Here is a 27,176-nt window from a genome sequence, read left to right on the forward strand (position 1 = left end):
AACTCTCCTGGGCGAAACTCGAACCTATCTAACAGATTCGTCAACAGCGTCAGGTCGCGTCGAGCACGGGGGTCGACGTGTCTCTGGCTGTCCCGATCGCATCCACATAAGAAGACGGGGAATTCTTGAACAGAGGACAAACGGTAAGACAACGGAGTCCAGTGTCCCTTCATGGCTATCGTCCGCTAACAGTGTACGCGCAGTCGGTTCCTTTCCCATCCAGCTCTCGAAGACTGATGCTGATGGTGCTGACGCATTCTCGATCCAATCCTTGAGCAGCTCCTGTTACTCGTGCTCGCAATTTCCGTTGCATCACAGCATCTCCAACTTTAGCCCGTATGCTGGCAGCCGCAACAGCCTCCGATCGCGCATGTCCCCGCAGTCTAACATCGTCGCTCGCAGATCGCCACCGAGGTGCTGAGGAGTAGGGACAGCATCGAAGTCGCCTTGTCTGCTTCCTACCACTACGAGGGCGCTGGGAGGAGGAAACGCCGCACTGTCGGCAATCCGGTTCACGACGTAACAAGCTTCTTGGAGACGGGACGACCAGAAGACGGATATGCTCGTATCGGAACTTCATCAACGAACCTGGCCGGAATCCAAGGCCTGCGAGGACCAGCGTCCAGTGGAGTGCGACACGGAACTCAGGCGGACAAGGTACATCCTCAGCCCGCGTCCATAAGGTATCGAGGAGCATCAAAAGATCTTCGGATGTTGTCTCGGCCTTCGTGAATGAAAGCTCCGATTCGCGTATTAAGCCGAATGTATCTGCGAGATCCGACCGGATCCACTAAACGTATTAGCACGGGGAGGCCATCTTGAAGTCGGACTCTCCTTACATTACTGATGTCAGCTATCGGGCTGTCCCCTTTATCCCACTTCAACTTCCACAGCCCACGTGTGCTGGGGTCGTCGCGCCTCTTTTCTCTAAGGATCGTGTTGTGCGCCTCTACAACCAAGTTCCTCTAATGCGATATTACGGTCTTCGTACTGGTAATCGTCTAAATACTCTAGCTTTTATCGTCCCCATTCTCGAAGGCTGGGCGGGTTTTCTGCGATGACTCAACATAATCTCGAAAGTACGACCTTATGATAGTCTTTTCGCGTTTCTGGTCCTTGCAAAGACCCAACCAAATCCGGTCAAAGTTTTCGCCCTTATACTTCTCAACGAATCTAATATTTTATCGTCAACGAGAGCAAATAATATAACCCGCGAGATTACTTACAGCCGCATCGTTTGCCATGCGCGAAACCGCTCTTCTTGCAGACGAAAACATACTTTCCGCTTGCTATCGATATTGTCATCTACGAGTAACTCATCGTCCTCGTCCGCTTTTCGTTGTCGCTCTTTGTGGTTGCGCAACTTGATAGGTTTACTGAGAATAATGACGGGGCGTCGGGACATTTTGGCGCGACGACTCGGTAGGGATGCTTTTTGCGAAATGTCTGCGACAGCGAGAGCTGCCAACAGACAGGGAGACCCAGCTCCCCTTAAATAGACTGCGCCGCCGCCGCAACGGTGAAGCTGGCGAAACGGTCATGTTAACAGTGCGCCGCAAATTCAACGGTGTTTTCGTCTACCCTGCAGACAAACATATCCCTGAATGTTTGTTGGCGTGGTACCTACCTAGATACTCAATAAATGTAACGGCTAGGAAAAGCCTTTCCGAGGTATTTCGGGGACAGACAAGGGGCTATCAGCGAAAAACCTTCAGGGCGAGCCGTCGGTTATTAAGGCCTTTCAAATCTTGGAGAGTCTCCCACTAACAACCATTCAGAGATTTGAGTGCATAGATAGAGCGACAAGACATCTGAATTGACCATGGACGAAAATGAATGAAACCTAATTCAACTATCACGCCGTCCTCCCCGAGCTCGATCTGCAAAACACCGGTCACCATCATTCACCCTCCGGGCAGGGCTGGCTGTAATCACCCCACCTGACGAACGGGTGGAGTCTCGACAGGCCATAGCGGTAGTAGTTCCGGCACGTCTCCTCCTTGCACCAGTACACGCCCAGCCCTTCGTCGTCCTCCGTGAGCCTGTGCGAGTCGGGGTCGAGATAGTAAAACCAGCTCAGCGGCATGAACGGGGCTCCGCGCTCGCGTCTCAAACACATGGTCATCTCGTAGTTGACCTCGATCCAGTCTCGGCCAGAGATGCAAGGGGCAACGACGACTGCCTGCTCGGCATGGCCCAGTGGATCAATCTTGCCGTCTTTCCGTGCGGCACAATGGCGCCAGAACTGTCTATGCTCACTCTGAAGCCTGTTGTGGGCGTTGATTCTGTCGTGGCCGCTCGGGTCGTCCATCTGAGCTCGCAGCAGAGGAGCCAAGCGTCGTGTCGGTTCGCTGTGACACGGTCGATTTTTCAACTTGGGCGACTGCAATAGCAGCGTCTCGTCTAGAGGGTGTCGCCACTTCTTGTCCATGCTAGCGTAGCGAAGGCAGCGGCAGAGGTTCGGGTCGAATAATCTTGACTCGAGCTGTTGGCCTCGTTCCACCTCAGCACATATGAATTTTGCTTGTGTATCCCGCAGCCCTGCAAGGCGGCTTTGCAGTTTTTGCGCCGTAAGCGGCTTGTCGCCCTCGTGATGCCGGGCGAGGGCTACATGTGCCTGCCAGGCGAGTGTGATATACAAGTTGTTGGGTTTCAAGTACTCGATGGTGAGGCAAGGATGAGTTGGAGTTCCCCACCGCATCACGCGAGCGAGAGCATCCATGGCAACTCCGTGTAAGCTTTTCCACCGCCATTGGCATTGGAAAATGTGACTCCTGTCTCCACAATCGACAAAGAGATGATTCTTCCCACCCTCCTGGTTGAAAATGGACATCGAAAGCGACTCGATAAGCGATCAGGATACAGTCTTGTGATTGCAGATCCTAAGAAACCCTTCGTGGCCAATGCAAAATCGAGTTGACTGATCCTCGTTGCGTCGCTGAGAGGCGGAGAACAGACAGGCAGGGTGGTCCCGTTCACAGCCGGAACAGTGAAGGTATCTCTTGCTCATCTGAACCCTCTCTTCCTAGCCGATTGCCCGGCGAGCAGCCAGACAACGGATGCAATAGCTATCTCTTTGCAATATAGAGCATAGCGTCTTGTTTTCGCCCTGAGTGAGCAATCAGCGTGATAATAGCCATATGTAGGCAAACCTGCCGTGCCTGTAAGTCATCTCATCTTTCCTGCCAGTTCCAAATAGCTCCAGGAAGACGCGGCATGTACGGCGAAGGCACTGTCGTGTGACATGGTCGGCAAACAGTAAGACTTTGACGAGGACCGCAGTCGGAAGGCTGGCTAGATGGCTTCTTGATCGATTGTGGTAGGCGGCGGCCAGCAGGGGGTGCATTTCAGTAACATCTTTGATGTGGTCTTCAACGTGGGCATGGCTTGGATCGGTCCTGGAAATTTCAGCTCGGCAAGAAGGAGCATCTGCAACCAACATTGCGATCTTGGATATTCCGTTGCTAGTGTTTTAGGATTGTGTTCACTGGTAAGATTGACAGCAGCAACCGGTAGGCCCGCCATTGTATTGGATGCGTCCGAAGAAAGTTTGGCTGCTGTAGTGTTGTGATTATAGGCTTGCCGATGGATTCCGACAATAGAAGGGTATTGGAAGTGCTAATGAATATATCCTGAGTACCGAACCAAAGGGGCCCGAGAAGTTTATTATGCACGTACGTTTCTTTGGCCGAGGAATTGGCTTCATGCGACCAAACTAATATAGTTTGCAAATAAAACCCCGACGCTTGATCTTGAACAGAGTGAGTATATCTAGGCTCATCCTACCTTGATCTTGAGGTATAATTAGTCCTCAAGGTATAATTAGTCCATAGTGACATGTTTCCGAGCTACAAACCGGATAACTAGCCTCTTCATTACTCTTGTCGAGTTCCATATTAGATGGTTAAGACAATAGTCAAATTTAGTGAGAAAGTAGTGGATGTAGTTAAAAATATCTGAAGCTAAAGAAAGATAAAAATACGTAAAGGAAAAGGAAAAGGAAAAGGAAAAGGAAAAGGAAAAGGAAAGGGAAAAGGAAAAGGAAAAGGAAAAGGAAAAGGAAAAGGAATGAGATGAACCCCCAAAAAACTAAAAACCCTAAAAGAACTCCCAAAAATACAAACCAAAAAAACAAAGGAAAAGAAAAATGAAAAAAATTTAAGCAGAAACAGGGTGACCCTCCGGGCGTACCCGAGCTTAATATCGTCCAGGCGCTGGCCTTAATTACTGTTGCCGATATCGGGGCCGGTACTCCCGCCAGCCTCCGTGCCTGTCTCGCCGCCCTCACCGCGCGCACCGCTCATGGTAGTGTCGACAGGGCGCCCGCCCCGGTCGCCCCCATGCTCGACGGCGGGACGGCGGGACGGCGGCCGGCGTTGCCATGTCGGCGCCATCTTAGCGTTCAGAGAACAATAACGACCCCGGCCGGCATCTCCATCAGCATCGTAGTCAATAGCCATTCGGCCTTGTCAAAACCGCCCGCAAGCCTCTTTTTCATCCTAGGCTCGCCGCTTGATGGTGGTAGATTAGCGTTGCGTCCCACGCAAACTGCACGGAAGTCGTCTCTCTTCTCGCATGGCTGGACCGAGTCTTTGCCCTCTCTAGAGCCCCGAGTGCGAACTCTACAAGGTCTTGGATCGTTATAGACACGGCGACGTGATCGCATAGCAACCGGTGACTACGTACGGAGCAAGGTCGCTAGACACCTGTCCATTTCTCACGACACATGCATGACACTCAGCCAGCGGTTCACGCCTCATCCGGAATAAGATACGGGAGAGATGATGTTAGTGAGCTGGGGTGCTTCGTTCAGTCTCGTCAGTACGTTGACGCCGACAGGTGGCGGCGATGCCGCGCGCTTGTGGCTGCACGGCATGACTACGTGCACAGAGGTGGGATAGATGCATGTTGGTTGGGGTTGTCATGGGGCACCTGGAGTGGCCGGAGGCAATTAATTGGTGTAGATGTGTGGTGAACGGCGGAGGACTGCGGTAGAATTGAAGGGGCAGGATACGAGAGGAATTCTGTTGTCAAGAGGCCGGGGCTACACCAATATGACTTTTGGGACCTTCAGCTGTGTGCGAATCTCAACTACCCTTTTGGTGGGAGTTGGCCATCGTAACTGCCGTGCTGCGTCATGAGGGGGTTCAGACCAGGTTGGAGTTGGGCCAACAGCTTGTCCCGAGTTTGGGAAGTGTGTGCCTGCTGGAGCTGGAATAAAACAAGGCAATTATCTCAAAGCTCAAAGTTCCCTTGGACATTGTCATTTAACATCAAACCAGTGCCAAATTGTCCTCAGTTTATCTTGTTGGAATAGCGATACTGGTGACCGCACACTAGCAGGGAGGAAGCAGAGATCGCGCGAGTACGCACGTGCAAGTAGGCACGTGCGGCGCGCGGACCTCTCACACACACACACAAAAACCCCGGTCGCAAGCAGAACCTACCTTAGTTCCAGAGAGAGAAAAACATGAATCAGAACAACTTTACACCCCCCCCCCCCCCCCGGTAGTACTACCACTTTTTGACCCGTTGGAACACCTACGTGGTTGGAATACCACGAACATATCTAGCCGAATAATATTCTGCCACCTCGTTGCAGCGAAACGGCCAGGTACTTGCCTAAGTTACATGTACCGTATTTACCTCAGCCGTCTGAAACGAAAAATAGCAATGTGTTCTAAAACTAGTGGAGCACTCTGGAGATACGGCGAACCGACGTTTTCGTCTGTTAAAGATCACGGCAGCGCCTTCATATCCGCCTATTACTTCCCCACGCACCGGGCACGTTCGCATTGAAGCGCCTTCAGCCGTTGGGCTTCTCCTAGATGACTCGTTTCGTGCGGAAGGAGCATCTGAGGGACGTTGAAGTAGGGGTTAGCGGAGCAAAAGCTCCTTTGATGCAGGGGGCCAACGGGCTGTGGGGCCAGTGGGGGTGACCGCTGTGCTGGGAAATCGCCAGAATCCCATCAGTGGCGGGCGGGAAAGTGCGATGGCAAATGACAATCACCCACGCAGGAACGCAATTTAACAGCCCGCGTTTCGGCTCGAGAACCAGCGCGCTGGGGACGGGAGCTTGTTTTACGTTTCTGCGAGCAAACCCAAGACGCAATTACTACGGATACCAGGCTTGGACACATTGATGAACGCTATTTACAGGAAGAAAGAGCCAACCCCGTGCAGCCAATTTCGACAGACGACACGGCAACCCCGCAGTGTCCCGCTACCACAGACACGCTGGAAACGCACCGACCCCGCCCAATTTCGCCCACTGCCCACTCACACTGCACACTCACACTGCACACTGCACACTGCACGCTGCAAACGGCCACGCAAACACGCCAGCTGCCTTCCGTCATCCTCACAGCTCGGAGTCGTTGCTGATGGTGCTGGTGCCGCCGCCCTGGGCCTCGGCAATGACCTGGGTGCGGGTGACCTTGCCGGCGGGGTCGAGGTAGATCCAGCAGGTCACGTCGATGCCGGGGAAGGGCTTGTACTCGTACTGCAGCTCAAACTCGCTGACGTGGCCGTCGACGGCGATGGTCTTGTTGTGGCCGTTGAAGACCATGTCGCGCGCGTAGTAGCCGACGACGGCGCGCCCGTGCTCGGTGCCGTCGTTGTCGAGGAACTCGTCGAAGATGGTGCCGTTCTGCGCCAGCCGCCGGTTGGTGTGCGTCTTGCCCGTGTAGTCGTTGACGCTGTACAGCACGTTGTGCTCGAGACTGAAGCTCGGCTCGGACCGCTTCGCGTTGGCCGAGCCTGATCCAGAGCTGCCGTTGACGGGCCCGCCCAGCGTGTTCAGCGTCGAGTTGACTATCTTGGACACGTCCTGGCCCAGCGTGGCCAGGATGGGGTTGAGGTCGATGCTGTGCAGCACGTTGTCCACCATGGCCACCACGTTGCCTAGCCGCGCCTCGAGCTCGACCTTGGCCGACACGTTCTGGATTAGCAGCCTGACGCGGTCGATGCTCGCGTCCACGCCCGCCGTGAAGTGCAGCAGCTTCAGCACCTGCGCGTCCAGGTTGACCTTGGCCGTGATGTTGTCCACCTCGATGCTGATCTCCCCCACCGACACGTTGGCGTTTAGGTACACGTCCGGCTGCTTGGGCAGCGGCACCCCTGGCACCGTGTCTGCCGTCTCGTACGTGGTTGACTCTGGGTCGCCGCGCTGCTCGAGCCGGTAGCCGTAGTAGCCGTCGCCGCGGTCTTGGCCGAGCCCAAGCGTGGCGAGGACTGCCAGGAGCAAGGCGCCAGCCTTCCCTATTCTTGAGCCCATCATGTCTAGTCTCGAGTTGGTTATGGCGAGGGCGGGTGAGAAGAAACAAGTGGGAAAAACGATGGGATACTCAGGGGCCACCAGAAACTTGGCCACCAGAAACTTAGGTGCGGTGGCAGCGAGAGGTGCTGAGACCCCAGACACGCAGCGTAACGGGCGAGGGGTAGGGCCTTGTGCTGTACAAGTAAGATCATGCAGGCCGGCGTCGTCGACCTGCAGCCGAACAGCAGTCGAGATTAGGGACTACGGCGAGTGTGGTGCCAGATTAGGGGCTGCGTGCGACGGCAAAGGTTCAGTTCGGACTCTCAAGGGCATCGCGCCTACTCGCGTCACCTATAACACACACGGCAATATTGGGCGTGCTATTGACGAGGGCACTTCCAAGGCACAAGTTGGCCATGGCTGCGTCTGGTTGCCAGTTGAACGCCTGCAATTACGGCACTGCTGCTGCATAAACCCAAAACATGGCAACCCCCTGGCAGCCTGCAGATCCGCACCCCCAGCAGCGTTGCACCGAGCCGCCAGGAAATGGACCCTACTGGGCGCCCGGCCGGGTGACGAGATGCTTCCTTGGCAGACGCCGCGGTCCAACCGTCTATCAATGCGACGCTGCCGCCAGCTTTTTCTCCTTTCTGGGCCGAGCAATCTGGACTCGTCCGCGACATGGGCAATTCAAGGACGGACGGCCAAGGACGGACGGCCACTCAATGACGGACGGCCACCCAATAGCGGCGGCACATAAGCACTCATCTGAGTATGGCGGCATTCTGGCCATGGCATTCTCCCTCCGTCGGATTGCCTATCTTTGGGCGATGACGGACTCCGCCAGACAAGCCTCTCGACCTCTGTCTTTTCCGGCACGGACTAGGCTATATCCCCTATATCCCCCGTGTCACTGCCGGACTGCTTGCTCTTTCACGCGTCCGGAGGACGTGTCTTGACCTCGTCCGCCCTGCCTGACTGCTGCTGTCGTGCTCGTCCGCCCAGCTTCATCCACTCGTTCAGCTTTTGCCAGGGCACACGAGAACAGAGCAACACGTCGACTGCTCAGTATGAAGATTTTTAGTCTCTCCTCGTCGCTGCGGCTGTTTGCCCTTCTGGCCGTTGTGGTGCTCGTAGCAGCGCAGGATGCATCTACAACGACACCGCCGGCGTCAACACCCTCCTCGCCTGCACCTACGCCCACGTCGACTCCAACGCCGGCTTCGTCGTCTTCAGCCTCACCGCCCCCTGCATCATCCAGTGCTGGACCTCCACCAGGCTCTAGCTCGAGTTCGTCCTCGTCCCCTCCCTCAACCACATCTAGTGGCGGAGGAGGCGGAGGAGGCGGCAGCAGCGGCGGTGGTGGCAGCGGTGGTGGCGGCGTCGGGGCGGGTGACTACGGCGACAACCCGCCCGACGTGCTGCTGCGCGTGCCGGACCTGTCGGTCGGCCGCATCGAGCTGGACGTGGACAACCTGCGGGCCGAGGTCAACCTGGCGGCCGAGGTGGCGAACCTGGTGTCGATCAACGTGGGCGTGCAGGTGGGCATCACCAAGGTCAACATCACCATCGCCGACGTCAAGGCCGAGCTCGAGCTGGTGATCCGGCTGGGCAACCTGGTCGACATCGTCAACCGCACGCTGGCGTCGCTCGACCTCAACCCGCTGCTCATCAACCTGCTCAACGACGTCACCGACGTCGTCGACTCGGTCGTTGGCGCCGTCGACGGCCTGCTGGGCTCCATCGTCCAGGGCAACTCCAAGCTCAACTTCCTCATCGACAACCTCGGCAACATCGTCCAAGAGGTCGTCGGCGACGCCGGCAGCGTCCTCAGCTCCATTGTCGGCAACTACCAGAACAACATGACCTTTACGGGCGTCTCCAAGGAGCTGGGCAACGGCCTCACCCAGAAGACGTACAAGTACGACAACCTCGGCAGCCTGGTCAATATCATCTTCAACACCCTCGGCCAGGTCGTGCAGGCCGTCGTCGTTGGCAAGGACGGCAGTGGCAGCGGCAGCGGGGGCGGTGGCGGCAGCTCGACTACCTCGGCCGCCACCCCGCCTCCCACGTCGTCTGCGTCCAGCTCGCCTGCCCCGTCCCCGACTAGTTCCGCTGGGTGATCCTGACTGGCGGTGATCCTGACTGGCAGCAGGACGCTTGGGCGGGCCGCTTAATTTTTTCAAGGTCTGTTTTGTACCGAGCCGCACGAAAAGGAGGGCTATTTGTGGTTCCATCGGCGGATCTTTGAGCCTGTGGTAATGACAAGCACGCAGTTGATACTGTATATACTTCTGATATTCTAATCAAGACTGTTTGGCATTTGGCTATGTCCTGGCCCGTTGTCTGTCGTCACAGAACAAAAGAGACTCCCCACAGCTTTCAGATGGGTGCAAGGCCGTCAAAGGTTTGCCTCCGGAGGCCCTCCGGGGCGCCTGCGGCGGGCTGCTCGCTGCGCTCCATTGTCAAACCCCCGAATAAGTCTCGCTCCAATTTTTTCGAATTGCCGTCTTTGCCCGAGATTGACTTGATACTCAAATCGAAGCTTCAGTCAGTTAGAAAGTCGCCAATTTGCACGAGAGACGCCTCATCTGAGCCGAGTCCGCTTCGTACGACTGCTCCCAACAGTACTACTCCCAACAGTACTAAGTAACAAAGAATTGAGTCCCTTGCAATACTGTTTTTTCTAACTATGTTGCCCATTTTCACCTCTCAGCCATTCTATATATCTAATTATCGTTACAAATCCCCGTCCACCTCTTTTACTCCCCACCCGGTACCAAGTTTTTACCCAAAGTGTACAAAAGACTACGCTCTCTCACAGTCCCAAACCAAACAAAACACCGACCCCAACCCAGGCACCTAATCATTGTCATTCGATGCCTTGAAATTCCACGCGAACAGATTCGCCCAGCTGACGCCGACGCCCGCACAGCTGGCATAGTCGACTAGGTTCTCCTCCAGCGGTTCCTCAAACTCGATAGCCGCTTCGATCCGGTTGAAGAACTCGCCGCACACCAGCCCCGCCACGCCGCTGGTGCTGCTCGTGAGCACGCAGTTAGTGTTGCTCACCGCTTTAGCAAACGTCAGCTCGTCGTCGTAGAAGCGCGGCTTCAGCGGCGTCGCCGACGGTCCCCGCGCTGCTCGCACGTTTTGGTGGCAAACTGCGCGTAGCCTTTCTTGCTCCCGTCCACTTGCCGTACATGACCCAGTGCCCGTACTTGGCCGGGCTGGCGCCGGAGCACACGTTCGCCGCGACATACATGTACGTGTCGTATTCGGCCGCGTTCGAGGGCTGCGGCGCCGGGATGTTGAGGATGTTTGTTGCGGTTGGTGAGGGGGACGCGCTGCCAAAGTCGCCGATCGCGCCGAGGAAGCTGATAACCGACAAGGCGACGCTATCCAGGTTCGCATCGCCGTCGCCCTGCCAGTTCTCTGTCAGGCCCGCGATGGTGGCGGATGCGGGTGTGATGGTTACTGCAATCTCGGTGCCGGTTGTGTCACATCCGACGACGTTATCGCATGTGCTCGTGCAGGACGTGGTGGTGGGCAGCGCGGTGCAGTATTCCCGGCAGGAGGAGAAGGTTGACATCGTGCACTTGTCTGGGTCAGAGTCGGAGGGTTGTCGGGATCGTTCGAGTCGATGTCGTCGTCTGGTTCTACAACAAAGATGAGCTCCTGATTAACTAAAGAGACGGGGGACTGAGTGAGAAAAATAAACACACCAGCGCCATCATCATCTGTTGCACGCGATCGAAGTTGACAGCGCATTGAATTGTCTGCTTAATAGGTCCAAAAGTACAGAAAAGAACGCTTCCTTATACTCAGGGAGAGAGGGCAAGGGAGGCGTTGTAATCAGCCCGAAAGAGGGCATTCCGAATGAAATGAGGACATGCCGAGTCAAGAATGAAGGAAATAACAAAGAATGAAGGAAGCTCAGAAGCATGTCAACTAGGGCCTGTCTAATTCTATAAAAAGTAGGTCAAATCTAGACGACATCATCGCCATCCGTCCCGTACTTCGAGCCCGAGCATCCGCCACTCGAGCACGCGCCCGGCCCGCAGCCGCCGCCCATTGAACGCGGCACTTAGGGATAAAGGTAGAAATAGCGGTGAGATTGTTGTTTGTGGTCGCATGGTGCTCTCCGATCTCGAGTATTATTATAGGTTAGGCAATTTAGAATCGAGTGTGGTGGTGGTGGTGGTTCTAGAAGGATATTTAATGAGAGAGCGTTTTTGTCTCGGTGGAACAGTATGCGAGGGACCTATTCTAGTGGACTGCAGGAGCCGCGGCAGGCAGATGCACTACCGGCCGGCAGGCAACCCCTTTCCGCCGCTTCGAGAATTGAGAAGTGTAATAGGACTATTACTAGAGCATGCATGGCCGCCTCCCATAATTAGCGGCCGTTTTGCGCGCCACACGGAGCCAACAAAAGGCGGAGTCCTCATCCAAAGCTTCTTTCAACGGCCCAGGCCACCGCAATGTCCGCGCTCATTGATGGCTCATGTATTAATAATACACCACACAGCCTAGTTTCGAGCCATGCGTTCTTCTGTCTCCTCGCAGGATCAGGGCCCTGCACTTGGCTCCCCGCCTTCGCTACCGCTTCCGCTCCGCCAGCTACAGTACCGAGCCCACTGTAGCACCCTGCACGGGTGCCCTCTTACAGGCCTGTCAGGCACGTAGTTTAACAGATTTTTGCTCCAGTGGCGCCATGCTCCCACACTGGGCCTTTCCCTTGTAATTTCGACTAGCAACTCCGCAAAAGGCACAAGATTGGATATTTGATTCTGACGACTACCGTGAACGAATAATGGCCCGGAAACCAGTCGAGTAGACACCCTGCTCGCGATCATAACTCTATTCCTCGCACGCCGCTAACTCAACTACTCAACCGAAATAGAACTGTTGGCCTAAGCTGGCTCTGCTATGATACCACTCAACAATCGTGATCTTGGACACAGAACTCAACAATCGTGATCTTGGACACAGAGTATGGGCAATCAAGCCTTCAGTGGCTTCATAAACGACCACCGTGCCATTCGCAACCCTGTCAAGCGAGTCTCAGTTTGTACCAATCACTTAGCAACAACCTCCACCGTCACCTCGGCAACCCCCACAGCCAGCGTATCAGCCCTCGCCACCAGCAGATTCACCTTGCCCTTGCCCTCCTGACACGCCAGGAACGTATATTCGCCCTCTGCAGAACCATTCCGGATCAGCGACACGAGGTTGCGCGCGCCGCGGTCGCCTGCGACGGGCTCGCAAGGCTTGACGGCGTGCGTGCCCTTGGCGTCGGCCAGCTGGAAACTGAATTGAGCGCCACGCTTACCCTTCCACGACGATGTCTTGACGGCCGTGTTGGGCTTGAGCTGGGCTGCGGCGGGCACGGCGAATTTGGTCAGGTGCGTGTCGAGGGCGCCGGCGAGGGCCAGGGCCTTGTCCAGGACGGAGACGGTCGGGGCGCTGTCGGATGGCTTGGCTGTATCTGATCTCGAGGCCTGCGTCGTCGTCGTCGTTGTCTTGCCGGCGGTAGTTCCAGGGGCGCCGGCGGCGGTGTTACCAGGGCTGGCCGGTGCAGCAGGGTTGAGAGGAGGGTCAAGAGTCTTGGAGGCGCCTGGTTTGATGTTGGGGCTGTTAGACAGGTACCACGACAACGGCTTGTCCCGATGCTAGAAGGGGATCAAGACTCACGCGTAGGGCCAAAAGACAGTACCGCCTCGACCCTGACCCAAATGGCGTCGCGCACCCAAAAGACGCCGGTGCCGGTCTGGATCGACACTTGGCCGAGCGGCCTGTCCGGCTTCTTGGCCACAAGGCCAACGTTACCGTCGAACATGGCGAGATGCTGACGCATGGCGCCCTGGGCGGCAGAGGCATCCGTGTAGTGGGCGAAAAGAACGGAAACGGTGCTAGAGTCGGTGCCGGTGCCATCCTCGACCGTGTACAGGGCTGCGGCAAACGAGGGCCGGACCCACGTGCAGCTGGAATTCACCGTCGTCTTCTGGCTGAACATGGCTGGTATGCTCGTGGCTAGCTTGGCGATCGACTGGGCATCCAGAGGCGCATTGCTTTTGGTGGTGCTCTTGAGATCGCCCGTCACGGCACGAGACTCTGGCTATCGAGGTCTACGCCGTTGTGCTTCCAAACCTGCCGTGGGCTGCTGCAGGATGCCTGTATGAGGCATGGTTTGTGGCGCCCGAAGCCGAGCTGAATCAACTGCTCTGCTGACATCGTTACGGACTGGGTAATAGATCCAGGCCATGTAGCGGCTGCCGCGGACGAGGATGATGATTAGAACACCTTGGGTAGTTAAGGTAAATGCCATCGTCTCGCACTCCGACCTAGAACTTGGGTCCACATGCTCCGAAACCTACTCACAGCCTATTCCAAGTCTTTACCTGAACACGGCAAAAATGGCCAACATCACCATTACCAGAATCACCAGGACGAACGGCAACGTCAATAATTACAACATTATTGAAGGATTTGGGATAGCAGCGGCACACACTGTCCTTGCTGATGCCATTTTCAGCGACACCGAAGCCGTTCCTGCGGCAGCCACAGAGGGTCGACACCCTGCTGCCTTCCGTTATGACCGGAACGGCATTCCCCTGATCGTTACCGGCAGTCGCGGCGCCTATTTCGCAGGACAGTATCGGCTCAAGGGCACTGGTCCAGGGAACTTCCAGATCATCAGCCAGCCTTTTGCCCTGGCCCCTGGCCCGGGTCCGGGGGCCGGTGAATTTACTGCCGACGGCTTCACCAGCGTCCTCGACCCGCTCGGTCCCTTCAGGCTGGCTGGCAACTGGCAGTGGGCCATGGTGCGTGCCACTGACGGCTCGAATTTTGCCAACGGTCCTGCCACCCGCCTCGAGATCTACTTCCTATTCGGCCCTCACACCATTCCCACCTTCGCCGGCATCGACTTCCCACTCTCCCTCCTTCGGCTTGCCTTTCCCGAATATGCAACGCACGCGGGCTTGAACGCTGCCGCTCTCCAAGCAAGAGTCATTACTGACATCACGACCCGGATGTGGGACACGGGCATGGACCCGGTCGCGCCGCTGCGGTATGACTGCCGGGAAAGGCATGGAGGCCAAAGCGTGCACGCCCTTGCCCTAGACTTCAACCTGGAGACCATCACCACGAGGCCCAACGGTCGAACAACGTGCAACTGCTGCGACCTCGCCTGCTGGGTGAAGCTGACCATCGACTGCCTCGGAGAGGGACCTGGCACCGGCGCACCGGTAAGTGGGATTCGTTCTAGGCTCGTAATCCGTCATCAGTTCTACGCTGACCCTTTTCGGTGGCCATGACTAGTACGTCGCGGGCGTGACGGTCATGTACGAAGAGCCCTGGGGCTGCGTACCTGCCGGGCCGCTGTTCGGCTGGGAAAACGACCCCGCGTCCGCCAACTGCAACAACCCGTTCTGGCAGGACGTGAACGGCGTAGCGCGCTTCCAGCCCAACGTCGCGCCGAACGACCCGACTCGGACCATTCTAAGTACCCACTGCTTCACCGTCTTCACCGACACGGCCGGCCAGCAGCGCGTTGTCGACATTTGCCACGGCCTCTACCATCACGGCGTTGGCCCCGTCATCCTCCCGCATGGCGACATGGACCTGGCGACGTACCGGACAACGTGTACCGACCCGCCCAAACGCGTTGGTAAGTCCATATGCTTACACCTTTGTTGCCCTCTAGTGAAATGTCTCTCTAGATGTGGTGCTGACTGGTTGGTGTTTGTAATTAGTTTGGTATATACTATCTATTACGGCTTGATAACTACCAGCAACCAGCGCAGCAGAGGGGCCTCAGAATGCCCAAGTCATTAACTAGTACAGATAAGAATAGGTGCTTAGGTAGTTAGTATCGATTAAATTGCTTCATTGTCTCTTGCGCGGCCGAGCACGGAGCCGCCGCCAGCCATGTGGCGAGTAGCGATATTGGGGACAGATATGCCTGCCTTGAAATCCATCATGATTGAACTGTCTAGGTAGTGTCTATTAGATCTCGGAATACACATCTCTAGGCACCCAAGGCACCCAATCGTCAGCCAAAGAACATAGCAGACGGCATATCTACCAACTCGGCTTGCTAAGCCGGGGGGCGGGAAAAACTTACGTCCATCTGCGCATCGGCATCTCTAGCCGCACCTTGCGCATCAAATTATAGTCAATTCTCGCCGTCGCGGTGACGGGCTCGCCAGCCTACTCTCCGAGGTCCGCCAGCACCGTGTCCCGCAGGTCAACAATGATGCCGTGGCCGTAGCTGACGAGTTTCTCGTTGTGGCGGCCGACCTGATGGTGAAAATTATTACTCGATTTTATAGCTTTCCGATAAGTAATGTAAAATATATAAATTTGGAAATATAATATCGCCCACGTGAAGGTTGACAAGTTACGGAGAGGTAGACACAGCCACGGCATCACACTCGTTCGCATAAGTAAAGAAGCCTACTCCACGCACCGACCGCTATCTTTGCTCCTACCCACCCCCCACGTTGCAGCCACATTGCAGCTGCCAGACCCTTGGTCAATCATGTATGCGGCCAACGCACACCCCTGAACGGTTGCCAACAGGTGACTCCATGCCCTGAGTCAATATCAACGAGCTGCTATCGCTGCCGGGGAAAGTGTTACGGGCAATATACTCACCATGGCTACGAGGCACTGGGCGGCTGTTTCCATCGCTCTTGAGCCACGACCTCTCCCGTTCGAAGCGAGCCCTCCCCGATCGCGTTACGTTGTTCCCTAGAGCAGTCCTCAAGGCAGCGCGCACAGGCTGCATTTGTTTGGTCGCGATTCCATCTCCGCCATGCTGTTACGCAATTAGTGCACGGCCCTACCACAATCATTTAGGCCCTCGTAGGGCACCCTAGCTTCTTAAACAAATCATCTTCTTTTCTTCTCTCGTTCCAGGATGGCATTAACCACAACACATGCTGTATTTCACGAAAAATAAGCTCTTGAAGGAATCAAGCCTCCTGCACTGTCAGCATAACTTGGCTGTTACGGGGCTTTGGCAAGGTCGTCGTGGTTGATATTGTGTGGGTGATAGGGCTTGGATCCTACTCGAACTCCCAATCGCCATTGAGCTGTGCATCCTGTAAGCTAAGATTCAGATTTTCCTGCGTGCAGGAGAGCTAACGTGCTTTCTATCTTTCCTGTTAGCTGTCATGTACGCAGCTGATTAATCCAGGGAGGACCGGGAACTCACTGGCTACGAACAAATGCACGAGATTTAGTAACCCGTGCCGATCTAGGATAGTACGGTATACCTGCTGCGGCAGAGGTATAAGTCAGGGATTTATGCCTATATGCCAGCATCGGAAACTGCTAGGAAGTACGCTGGCTGGTGATGGAAGGTCGTGAGGTTGTGCAGGTGGTTAGCTAGTCGGTAGTTGGAGTGGGTACCGGAAGCTCCTAACCCCTCCTCCTTGACACTTGTACTCGACAGCTTCTTCCTCAACCTCGCAAATGCCTTCGCCGCCTTCCCATCACGCTTCTCCCTATGTGGTGTAAGATGAGACTCTGACGCGGTAATCAATGGCCCAGCTGGAGACCCCGGCTGCATGGTAATTCCTCGCCGATGATGCTGTTGGCGTTGCTTTCATCCTCATCACTGTCCGCCGCACGCTCTTCTCCGTCCGGGCCGGTAACAGTAACCTCCACCGTGGAAGGCAGTGCGGCGTGCGCCCACCATAGATTAGGACTCGTTATCACCCATTGCGTCGCAGCATGGCCTACCATCCCCGAGCACGACACAGGTGCTCCACCCGTTGAACTCTGGCTGCGGGTGGGACTAGATAACTTGGGTGCAACGAGTCTGCCTTGCACGGCAAGGCTGCGCTGTCCGTATCCCTCGGAAAACGCTGCCGGTACATCCATATCTGTCGGAAATCGCGCGTCCCAGAGGGCATTAGAGCTGAAGATATCGCTTGGTACTTGATGTCAGGAACTTCTTTACGGCCCTGATTAACCTCGTAGAATGTGCGTTCGATCTTCTGGTATTGAGGTTCATCAGATGGCATCAGCTCCTGCACCATCTCTGGTTTATGATGTTCATGCCAACAGCCAGATCCATAACCGGAGCACCCTCGCCACCTCAGATCGCCACGCGAAAGATGCCGATGGCCTTGCCCAACAGGAAGTCCCTGGTCTCAAGACACTGTGACCTCTCGTTCCACGCCCCCTTGGGATGCACGTCTCTGATGCTCCACTACATCGTCTCGGAATTCGCAGGCATAGAAGGGAACGGCTCCTTTGACACAGAGATCCGGATCAGTGGCAGGCCCGAAGACGGTTTCTGTCGGACGAAGACGGTTTCGTAGAAGCCCTGATCGTCTATGCCTATCTCCGTCAAAGGGACGGGCCTCTCAAATATTCGCTTCCCAGCGAACAGCCTCGCGAATTGGTCGCCTGGACCCCAGAGGCGGCGGAGATAGATGACGGATGCAACGCGACGGCCATTAGCGGCCTTCTCACAGCTCAAAGTAACGGAATAGTCGGCACCTACGAGATTAAGGCACTCGCGGAGATGCAGGTCGACACGGAGTCTGTTGCTGGTAACGGTGGACGGCGTCCCCAGAAAGTTCAGCGGCCAGGCAGTCCTTGGTCGTCGTCGTCACCACCGTCACCCTGCTCGTCGCCTTGCTTCTTGCTGCCGAGAAAGCTCCAGTCGCGGGCGTAGAACCGTACATGGCGCGCCGCAATGAGCTCCTGAAGGGTCCATCCGCGCGTGAACCATCGGCTCAGTCGAAAGCTAGAGTCGTTCCCAAAAATATCCTCAGTACCCACAGGCTCCACGTCGCACAGATAAGCGTAGCATATCTGGTCCTTGTTGTACCATCGGTACATGGAGTTGATGGCCTCGGACAGCTCTGCGCTGCTAGTCTTGTCGATGCAGCACGTGCCGATCCATATGTATTGAATGTTTTCGCGCCGTGCGACGGCGGCGCATCTCCTGGTCTTGTCGAACCTCGCGATGGATGCGACGTGGTCGTCAGTCAGCCCAATCGCTGTGGCTACGGCTCAGCTCTTGCAGGTCTTGGAGGGTAAACTCTTCGTGGCGCCATGTGTGCGACAAGATCGCGTACGGCGGGACCTGCTCGCCGTAGACCTCGATGAGCTGGATCTTGGAGGTGTGGAGGAGCCGCATTGTCGAGAGGGACGGGTGTCGCTTCGATGGGGCGAGGCATTTTGTCGGACCACGTTGTCTGACGCACCCCGCAATGTCGCATCAAGGTTGGCGGTGATGTGATAATCATGTGGCCGGCTGAAAGCCTGGGAGCACGTGTGTTGCACCAGCACCTTTCTAGGAATCCTATCCACAAACACCCCAAACACGGACAACCTCACCTAGAATAGTGATCAGGGGTTCAGGGGCCGGGTAACAAAGGGGTTGTTTACACGCTTACCTAATATAATCTAGCGTACTTCCGTTCTATTTTCCTTGGCCTGCCCGCCTCATATAAGGTGGGCAGCCCGCCCTCCCTCGGATCAGAGGGCCGGCATAGCTCTTTCCTTCTTTTTCCAGCCATTCTTCAGAAATTACGTCTTTCTACCCTGAATTAAGATCCCCGGACCAGTGCATGCAGTAGAGCCTTTTTCTTTGTTGTTTTGACTACCTGGCTATGGAATCCTGTACCAGTACTTTGTGTAAGGCTCGCCTGCGGCTCGGCTTAGTGTTGTTTTTGGGTTTGTTGTGTTGTGGTGCCTTTTCACCGCTTCAATAGGCATCAACCTTGAGCTCAAAGATAATTAGTACCTCCCTTCACGCCATCACCACCGCAGCCCTGTGTTTCCAAGGCCAGTCTAATTGGCTGAAGCCTGGGTATTGTTGGAGATTAAATCCGTCTGGGCTTTCGATGGTTGAGTTTGGGTTGAGATTTGGAATCAACTTCGGGAGACCCAAACTCGACTTCAGTGTCTACAAATTTCGGACTCTCACGTCTTCATCTCTCACTCTCGGTGCATATCTGCATGGCGAGTACAACATTGCTGCCGTACTGTACACAATGCATATCAGCGTCCGTAAGGAATCAGTGTCTGCGCTGTACGGCGTGCAGCATTGGGCTAGACATGGCTCAATGCCACGCCCCAATGACTTGTCCGGCCTGGGGATTTTGCAAGCACCAATCATGGCAGATGGTATCTACGGGCCGGCATCTGGCCTAGACTGGAACGGCTGCCGATTGTCTGGCCCAGTCAAGAGGCCTCCTCCGTGTTAAGAAGCGCTGGGTTGGGCGACTCCAGGGCCAATGACGGATTTGTCGAAAACGCCAAAGCACCAAGTCAAACAATTATCAGGTGAACGGTTGTACCGGCCGACTTACGGACCTTACCGCCGTCATGTAAGGTCGAAGTTTTCGCCCAGGGGATATGAAGCGCACGAATTGTCTGGCTGTGCAGGATCGCGCTTTCGCGCCGTCTCCCCTATCTAGTGCACACCCATTAATCCACGCTTCAGCCGCGCGACCTGTCACATCAACCAAGGCATCAGCGACAACGACGACAAAGTCAAGGACTAACCCTAACCCTCAGGAACGTCTGTCTCGGCATTCGGAGAAGCGAAAGGCAACTCCGCCCCTTCGTCCATCGGCTGTTTTGCAAACCTAGAGCACAAGACAGTTTCGGCGCCGAGACAGTTAAAGACACGCATCTTCGTGCGCCGTCACCAAAATCGGCTGTCCATCACCGTGCATCACCAACTCACAGCATCTGACTTCCACGCCAAAGCCACTCTTCGCCATGACTTGGTCCTCGACATGCACAGCCAACGACGGCTGCACGCTGGCCTTTGAGAGCTCGCAGCCGCTCCCTGGCTACCCCCCGTCCGTGTCAATGAAATCCTACGACACCTGCATCGTGCTGCTGCACGGTTTTAGCGGGTCGTCGGCCTACTTCACGCGCAACCTGGGCAAGATTGGCGCGCGCTTCTGGACCGTGGCGCCCGACATGCGCGGCCACGGCCAGTCCGGCCGCACCGCTGGCGGATACCACGTCGCGCGGCTCGCCGCCGACCTGCGCGACGTGCTCGCGCATCTCGAGAGCAGCCGGCCACATTCCGAGCCCGGCACCGCGCGCCCCCCGCTCCGCGTCGTGCCCGTCGGCTGCTCCATCGGCGCCGCCGTGGTCTGGACGTACCTGGAGCTGTTCGGCGACCCAGCAGCAAGCGCAGGAGCAGGAGCAGCAGTCAACTTCGAGTTCGTAGGCTTCGTGTTCGTCGACCAAGCGCCGCTGCAGGAGCGGTCGCGGTTCGGCCCCAGCGCGTGGGACCCGTCGCGGGCGCACAAGGGCTGCTACGACGAGGCGAGCCTGGCGGCGGCGCAGGCGGCGTGGACGGCGGCGGACCGCCGCCCGACGCACCGCGCGCTCGTCGCCGAGTGCCTGGGGTACCGGTTCCACCCGCGCGTCTACGACGGCGTGTCGCCCGACCAGGCGCGGCGCGACGAGGCCTTCTTCGCCGCCATCAGCGCCCAGTGCGACGGCACGTGGCTGGCGCGGCTCATGGCCGACCACACGCGCTACGACCACCGCGAGGCCATCGAGTTGCATGTCAATAAGCCGACGCTGGTCATGGCGGCGATGCGGAGCGGGTGTTTCACGTTGATGGGGCTGGAGGAGATAGTCGCCCGTGTCATGAGCGGGGGCCGGGTTGACAAGAAGGACGTGCGCATGGCCATATATGGGTCGGGGCACTGGCTTTTCTACGAGGAGCCCGAGAGGTTCAATGGCGACGTGATCGAGTTTGCGGCCCATTGCTTTGGCTCGGGTTGAAGCGCGCAAAGCAACGGGCCGAAGCCTTGTATGTAATGGTTTGCCGTGCAAATCCGAAAATGGACCCAGCGGTTGAGGGACATGCCGCTAAGAAAGACCTTTCTTGTTTCAATTTTGTGTTCGTTTCAATTTCACACGAAACGTCCCTGGGGCCAATCTTTGCATGGTGTTTGAACATATTACCCTGGAAGGCACAACCCTGGCTTCACTTCCTGAACGGGCTCAATTGGATGTCACGTATCGCAGTTTCTTGTCGCGTCTAATTTGTCTTGTCCCGTGCGGGCGCATCGATTGGCGTTGTCGGTTGGACGCGATTGGTGCAACTGCATTCCACACAGACTACATCGTCATGCGCCTTCTTCCAGCCTGTCACAGGCTCCTCCCTCGGGCCCTGAAGAGCAACACGAGGACCCTGAATAAGAACACTTCGATCAACAGGAGGATGATACTGGGGACATCATTTCCGAAATACTCAAGCTTTAGAGGCGTATGAATGCTCGGATTCGACGTCAGGAAGGGGAAGCCTTCCACAGCCTGAGCCTTGTTCAACAGCGCCGAGCAGGCGTACAGAACTGCGCTTTTGCTGTAACTAGTCGCCGGAACGAGCAGCGTGTCGGCTTGTTCGAAGACCAATCGAGCGACCGCCTTGACCTGACCTTCGCGGGCATTTTCGTGGCCAGTAATCGAGCATATCGTCGCTTTGATGAGCTCTAGATGGCCTAGAGAGGCCATTTTAAAGCGTTCGAGGCCAGTGCGAGGGCAACAGATTGATTGAATGATCAAAAATCACACACCGAGGCTGTCAGGAAGGAGGATCCTCGGCATCAAATTTTTACACCTACAACTATTTTGGCTGCTTTTTTAGATGGGGGTCATCGAGTCGGACGAAAAGCGTAACTCGGTAACTTTTGAAGGTCTAGTCGTGCCAAAATCAGCAATTTATATGCAAATGCGTTCAAACCGGCTTCAGAATGATCCCGAGAATGGAGTTTGAGCTGTTGAACTATGAGTGGCGGCAGCGAGGACAATGCTGTAATGAAGACTCGCCGTCAATACGAGCTTGGAAGCTTTGCAAAAGCTCTCGATCGGCTGCGAGGAGAGAATCAACTGCCAAATCGTATTCAAGGACGGGGTTTTCCTCGCTTGGAAAGGGGAGCCGGAAAGATGTCGAGGCGTTCATCGGCGGATCCGAGCTAGTTGGAAAGAACCCCACTGCAATTTTAGGAGGGTGTCTTTGTGACCCCGGGTGGCGACTAGGGAGGGGCTAGGAAAAAAAAATTAAAATTTCAGTGCAGCGCATATAAGGGAGGGGCAAAAAAAACCCCCCCCACCGTTCGGGGGGGGCTAAAATTGCAGTGCATGCAGGGCAGAATGCCTGGCGAAAAATCGTTGTGGATTGGATGGCGGTAACGTTACTATTAAAAAGAGGGTCAAAATTCCTCCCACCCTTGGGAGGGGCTAAAATTGCAGTGCATCGTTGCGGATTGGATGGCGGTAGTATTTACACAGGATTGTCCTTCGTAGGTAGGCGGTTGTGATCGAGATGATAAGGGTGGGTGGAGTGCGCGTCGCGTGCTCTGCCAACCAAAGAGTCAGGGCCCACTGTTGGTTCTGCTGCATTTCACGGCGACTCGCATTCGAAACGTTTGCCGACGACTCAACTTGGAGGTGTGTGTGGGGAAAGCGGTCGTGAAGATGGTGTGAAGGTAGGTAGGCAACTACAAGAGGCAAGGCTGCAAGTAAACAGTGGCTGAATTCGTAAGTAACTAAGCTAAAGAAAAGGAAAAAGAGAAGCCTGCTAGTCCTGTAGGCGATGGTTTTGTGGTGGTGAGAGGGGCAACCATCGTAAAGATTATTCCCTTGACGAAGCTAGGCGAGAATCAGCGTGACGATATCACCCTGATTCGAAGCCGGTATGGATTGACGCCGATACGTATCTCAAGGTCTCTTGTTTCCTGAGCCCCTGAGCCCCGGAATGCCTTTTAACAGTTATCTATTACAAACCACTCGACTATTTGGGTCGTCTGTCTGTAAGGGAGCACGGGCTCCACAGGATGCTGGGGTTTGGTAATTATGAAGATAGAACAAAGGGCAAGCTCCTATCGCACGGGTAATACAGTCAAATCGGAATGCCACTCACAGTGTATAAGTTTAGTGAATGTGTATTGCTTGCTTGAAGAACCAAGCAAGAACTATCTAAGACCGTGGCTACGGTTATCGTATATATCTAACTGTGGGACCAATAGCAATAGTCCCACTGTTCCGTGGTCCCGTGTCCGGGGCACCGCCCGACCGTGGCCCACCTGTGCGCACGCACCACCCTACAAGCCACAAAGATCCACACTGTGGCGCAGCCATAGTCACACGGAGCCCAGTCTCCTCTCTCTGCGAGGGCTTGAAGTCTTACGCCAATACCAGTCATTGCTCACCCTTTTTGTTACCTGCATTGTGACCACCTTGATCAGGCGTACCTGCCTTTCCTTACAACTCTCTATAAGGACGACCCCTTTTTGGTTCCAAATCCTGACCCCCTCTGTGAGGACCTGGTCCTCCAGACCTCCCAGACGCTCTGACTAATCAGACGCCAGTCGGGTGGATCCACCCGACTGACCAATGGAAGCTCGGCCAGAGCCCCACCTTGAGACGCGCTCTGGAAGAATCTCGCGAGGGGAGGCTTTTGCTTCTTTTCCCTTTTCTCTGTAGTTTAGAATCTTCGTCTATAGCGCCCAATAGAGGAGTTCCGCCCTCATTCCAAGCCGGCCGTGACACCCTCCACCTCAATTGAAGATGTTTACGGAATGCATGGTTTCTTGTTGCACGCGATCGAAGTTCACCGCGCCTTGAATTGTCTGCCTAAATCCGGTCCAGAGATACATGAATGAAGGCCTTCTTCTATTTTAAGAAAAGGATGAAAGAAAACACTGTTTAGCCGTGTAGGGGGCATTCGAAGTTCAGCCATATAGGGTGTGAGGGCCTGGTCCTCCAGGCCTCCCAGACGCTCTGACTAATCAGACGCCAGTTGGGTGAATCCACCCGACCAGCCAGAGCCCCACCTTGAGACGCCCTGGAAGAATCTCGCGACGGGAGGCTTTTGAGCTTCTTTTCCCTTTTCCCTTTAGTTTAGAATCTTCGTCTATAGCGCCCAATAGAGGAGTTCCGCCCTCATTCCAAGCCGGCCGTGACATAGGGCTTTATTCGAATACAGGGTTTATTTTGAATTTCAGCCGTCAGGGCTTTCGGAGGTCGCCAACTGTGGCTTGAAATGTGGCTCAGAGTGGCTCAAATCCAGGCGACATTTCTCGCGTAAATTAGTGCAAATTTACTTCGTTAACGTATTTGATAAGCAAGTTAGCCATGATAAGCAAGTTAGCCACCTTAACGAGACTGGGTAGCGTGCGCAGCCAAATGCGATAAGAAATTGATAAGATCACTAACAATTTACTAACATCTTTTTGCTTGTGCCCCACCAAATCTCGTTAAGGTGGCCAACTCGCTTATCATGGCTAACTCGCATATCATGAACGTTAGTACCGTTGGAATGCCCTCAATTCAGGCTATCGATTGGTACTAATTTCATGCGTAGAACATGTCTTCCGGGTCGGATTGCGAGTAGCCCTCGGAATTCTCGCTATTCGCCGACAACATGCAGCTCGTCTATCGCAAAAAGGCCGATTTTTCGTGAAATGCTGGATCACAAAGAACGGCCTTGAACTTCGGTGACAGTGCTTGCTCGGGGCTCAAAAGCACATGACTATATTGACCTTCTTTAACTTGGCCCCAAACCTTCGGGTTCTACCATACCCCACCCCCCACCCGATCACCCTGCCACCCGATTACTGTTACAATCTGGACAACAGGTTCACGGAGCTAGGCCCGGCTTAGGATTGTGGGGGTCTGGACGGCAGGTAGGAGATGATAGGAGACAAGGAGTATCGTGCACAGATTGCGAAAGACAGGCTTTGGATACACAACCAATGTATGCTTAACCAGATGCATTGATAGCTGCAGAACCGTTCTCCCAGAGAGAGCGTGTTGCCAGCTCCTATATAGAACTATGAGCAACCAATCAGAGTTCCTACCTTGCACGCTCAGTCGTGCTCTGTCGTGCTCGGTCACGCTTGGTCGCGCTCAGTGTGTCTTGGCACGCGCCCCACTGAGTGCTCCCTGATTGGGTGCATCTTCCTCTGCTGAAGGCCCCACCCCGACTCCGCCCCAGCCAATCTGCAGTGGGCGAGCAACGCCTTCTGCACCTTTGAACCGGGATCGTAACAATTACCCTGCCACCTGATCACTCTTTTTGCACCAAATAGTAAATATTTGAACAGCAACTATGCAGTCAATTCTGAAGCAATTCGCAAGCTAAATACGGCAAAATGTAGCTAATTACAATTTCAATGATTATAACTAGCCGGCATTCGTGTTGCACTGCCAGATCGGGCCATTCTTGCCGGTAAAACGTCCTCGTCATCTTTGTCCTCATCTTCATCTTCCATCTCACCAGGTTGCGGTTCTGCATGAGTCTCTGCTTGAGGCTCTGCGGGAACCTGACCGCCTATTAAGATGGTCCCTAAGTCCATGAATCGCTTATTTGGGTTAGGAATTTTCCTGCGTTTTTTGGGCTTGAGGCACTCCAATTTGGCCTCAATGGCTTCAATCCGAGTCTGCTTGAGAACTAGGTCCATTTGAAGCTTGTCAACGGCCCGGGCCGCCTTCTGGAACTTCCTTCTCGATTCGGGCTTCTCCCTTTGCTCAGATCCATAACTTGGCGCCCTGTAGTACGGGTATCAGGGACTCCGGTAAATATAGGGGACTCAGGGGTCTTTTGCTTGTTCTGCTGAATCTCTGGGTGGCTGAGGGCTTTGCACCTACTAATAGGCCAATTCCCAGTCGTCCGGAACGATAATTTGATGGTCTTTTCCTTTAAAAATAATGCCTGGATCGAGTAGGATACCCGTAGCACCGATGCATTCGATTATGGTAGACTAGCCGCGACCTTGGTCGCTTTTTAGGTAGGTTTTCTTCGTCTCTACAGTCCCTAGGGCCAATGAATCAAGTCTTATATAGTATAAGTAATAGAAGAGATAATAGATGTTATTTTCTTACCAAAGCTCGATATAATACCGGCCATATCGATATTGAAGGTAAGCCGAGGACTGATCTAGCCGTATTCTTTCTCTCTGATATTAAAATACCAGTTAACAGCCTAAGGAGTAAACCCGTTAAAACGAGCAGCTTCCATTCTCTTGCCGATTTTAGATCAAATAGCGGGATTCCGGGCTTTGAAGCCAATAATCTAGTTTTTCCCGATAGGCTCTAAATCCCCTACTTCTTTGCAGAGCGCTGCAGCAATGCTAGAAACTTGTGAGTATATAGGCGCGTAGCCAAGGCTTTCCTGCTTAATAATCCACTCAATGAGCCTCTTTTCTTGAGGCTCTATTAGCCTGCGTTGAGTTTGGATGCTCTTTTCTTTAGCAGGGACGCCTTTGAGCCTGTCATTCAATGTTATATACGGTACGCCGTTCTTTTGAGCAGCCTGACGAATAGAAAGGTTGTTATCCGTGACATCTAGGTAGGCATCCGCCATGTTGTCATTGGTATAGGTAGGCATTGTGGTAGTACAACAGTATACACACTCAAAGGTCGGGATAAGGAAACACAAGGAAGCTAAGTTGCAATTAATTTACGACGAGTAGGATAAATTTGTAGAGCTTGTGAGCTAACAAATCTCCATTAAGGTTAATCTAAATGCATTCGGCTAACCAATCTGGCAACGGCTTGTAAATAACTTCACAATTGACTAAGTAGTTGTTATTCAAAGATATAGTGTTTAGGTGTAGAAGGGGTGATCGGGTAGCAGGGTGATCGGGTAGCAGGGTGATCGGGTAGCAGGGTGATCGGGTAGCAGGGTGATCGGGTAGCAGGGTGATCGGGTAGCAGGGTGATCGGGTGGGGGGTGGGGTATGGTATAAAATTACCAGGAGCAAGAGTGAGGAAGGAGCGCCCCGTAGCGTAGCGGAGGGCCGTCGCGACTGACGAACGAAGCGAAGCCAGCAATTTTAGGGGGGGATAGAGGTGATTACATTAGGGTTAAGGTTAAATAAGGAGAGTAAGGCAATCATGAGAGGTCTACTCC

General features: G+C 54.8%; 9 protein-coding genes across 9 annotated transcripts; 3 read left to right on the forward strand and 6 right to left on the reverse strand.

The window, feature by feature from the left end:
* Positions 1–1,900: 1,900 nt before the first annotated feature.
* B0T26DRAFT_751643 (uncharacterized protein) lies at positions 1,901–2,722 on the reverse strand (the record flags this gene model as incomplete). Its single annotated transcript, XM_060445408.1, has 1 exon — positions 1,901–2,722. The coding sequence occupies one exon, from the start codon at positions 2,720–2,722 to the stop codon at positions 1,901–1,903; it is 822 nt and encodes a 273-aa protein (XP_060296401.1).
* Positions 2,723–6,361: 3,639 nt separating this feature from the next.
* B0T26DRAFT_646884 (uncharacterized protein) lies at positions 6,362–7,276 on the reverse strand (the record flags this gene model as incomplete). Its single annotated transcript, XM_060437853.1, has 1 exon — positions 6,362–7,276. The coding sequence occupies one exon, from the start codon at positions 7,274–7,276 to the stop codon at positions 6,362–6,364; it is 915 nt and encodes a 304-aa protein (XP_060296402.1).
* Positions 7,277–8,328: 1,052 nt separating this feature from the next.
* B0T26DRAFT_645538 (uncharacterized protein) lies at positions 8,329–9,381 on the forward strand (the record flags this gene model as incomplete). Its single annotated transcript, XM_060437732.1, has 2 exons — positions 8,329–8,483; positions 8,583–9,381. 2 exons carry the CDS (start codon positions 8,329–8,331, stop codon positions 9,379–9,381), a joined length of 954 nt encoding a protein of 317 aa, XP_060296403.1.
* A 739-nt stretch (positions 9,382–10,120) lies between these two features.
* B0T26DRAFT_802690 (uncharacterized protein) lies at positions 10,121–11,043 on the reverse strand (the record flags this gene model as incomplete). Its single annotated transcript, XM_060447060.1, has 3 exons — positions 10,984–11,043; positions 10,462–10,917; positions 10,121–10,298 (listed from the first exon to the last, which is right to left on the reverse strand). The coding sequence occupies exons 2-3, from the start codon at positions 10,848–10,850 to the stop codon at positions 10,121–10,123; spliced, it is 567 nt and encodes a 188-aa protein (XP_060296404.1). The 5' UTR covers positions 10,851–10,917; positions 10,984–11,043.
* A 1,293-nt stretch (positions 11,044–12,336) lies between these two features.
* B0T26DRAFT_872038 (uncharacterized protein) lies at positions 12,337–13,586 on the reverse strand (the record flags this gene model as incomplete). The annotated part of the gene is made up of 3 exons (XM_060447945.1): positions 12,337–12,875; positions 12,953–13,376; positions 13,491–13,586. 3 exons carry the CDS (start codon positions 13,584–13,586, stop codon positions 12,337–12,339), a joined length of 1,059 nt encoding a protein of 352 aa, XP_060296405.1.
* An 88-nt stretch (positions 13,587–13,674) lies between these two features.
* B0T26DRAFT_872039 (uncharacterized protein) lies at positions 13,675–15,830 on the forward strand (the record flags this gene model as incomplete). The annotated part of the gene is made up of 4 exons (XM_060447946.1): positions 13,675–14,508; positions 14,582–14,930; positions 15,438–15,568; positions 15,783–15,830. 4 exons carry the CDS (start codon positions 13,675–13,677, stop codon positions 15,828–15,830), a joined length of 1,362 nt encoding a protein of 453 aa, XP_060296406.1.
* Positions 15,831–17,857: 2,027 nt separating this feature from the next.
* B0T26DRAFT_751649 (uncharacterized protein) lies at positions 17,858–18,422 on the reverse strand (the record flags this gene model as incomplete). Its single annotated transcript, XM_060445409.1, has 2 exons — positions 17,858–18,242; positions 18,361–18,422. 2 exons carry the CDS (start codon positions 18,420–18,422, stop codon positions 17,858–17,860), a joined length of 447 nt encoding a protein of 148 aa, XP_060296407.1.
* A 1,592-nt stretch (positions 18,423–20,014) lies between these two features.
* Positions 20,015–21,043, forward strand: B0T26DRAFT_647989 (Alpha/Beta hydrolase protein; the record flags this gene model as incomplete). The annotated part of the gene is made up of 1 exon (XM_060437963.1): positions 20,015–21,043. The coding sequence occupies one exon, from the start codon at positions 20,015–20,017 to the stop codon at positions 21,041–21,043; it is 1,029 nt and encodes a 342-aa protein (XP_060296408.1).
* A 556-nt stretch (positions 21,044–21,599) lies between these two features.
* On the reverse strand, positions 21,600–21,775 carry B0T26DRAFT_710374 (uncharacterized protein; the record flags this gene model as incomplete). The annotated part of the gene is made up of 1 exon (XM_060441978.1): positions 21,600–21,775. A coding segment is annotated over one exon (176 nt), but the record flags the coding sequence as incomplete, so codon positions are not given.
* Between the last annotated feature and the right edge of the window lie 5,401 nt (positions 21,776–27,176).

The sequence above is a fragment of the Lasiosphaeria miniovina genome, assembly GCF_030549165.1.
Source record: "Lasiosphaeria miniovina strain SMH2392-1A chromosome Unknown B0T26scaffold_4, whole genome shotgun sequence".
NCBI classification, from domain to species: Eukaryota; Fungi; Ascomycota; class Sordariomycetes; order Sordariales; family Lasiosphaeriaceae; genus Lasiosphaeria; species Lasiosphaeria miniovina.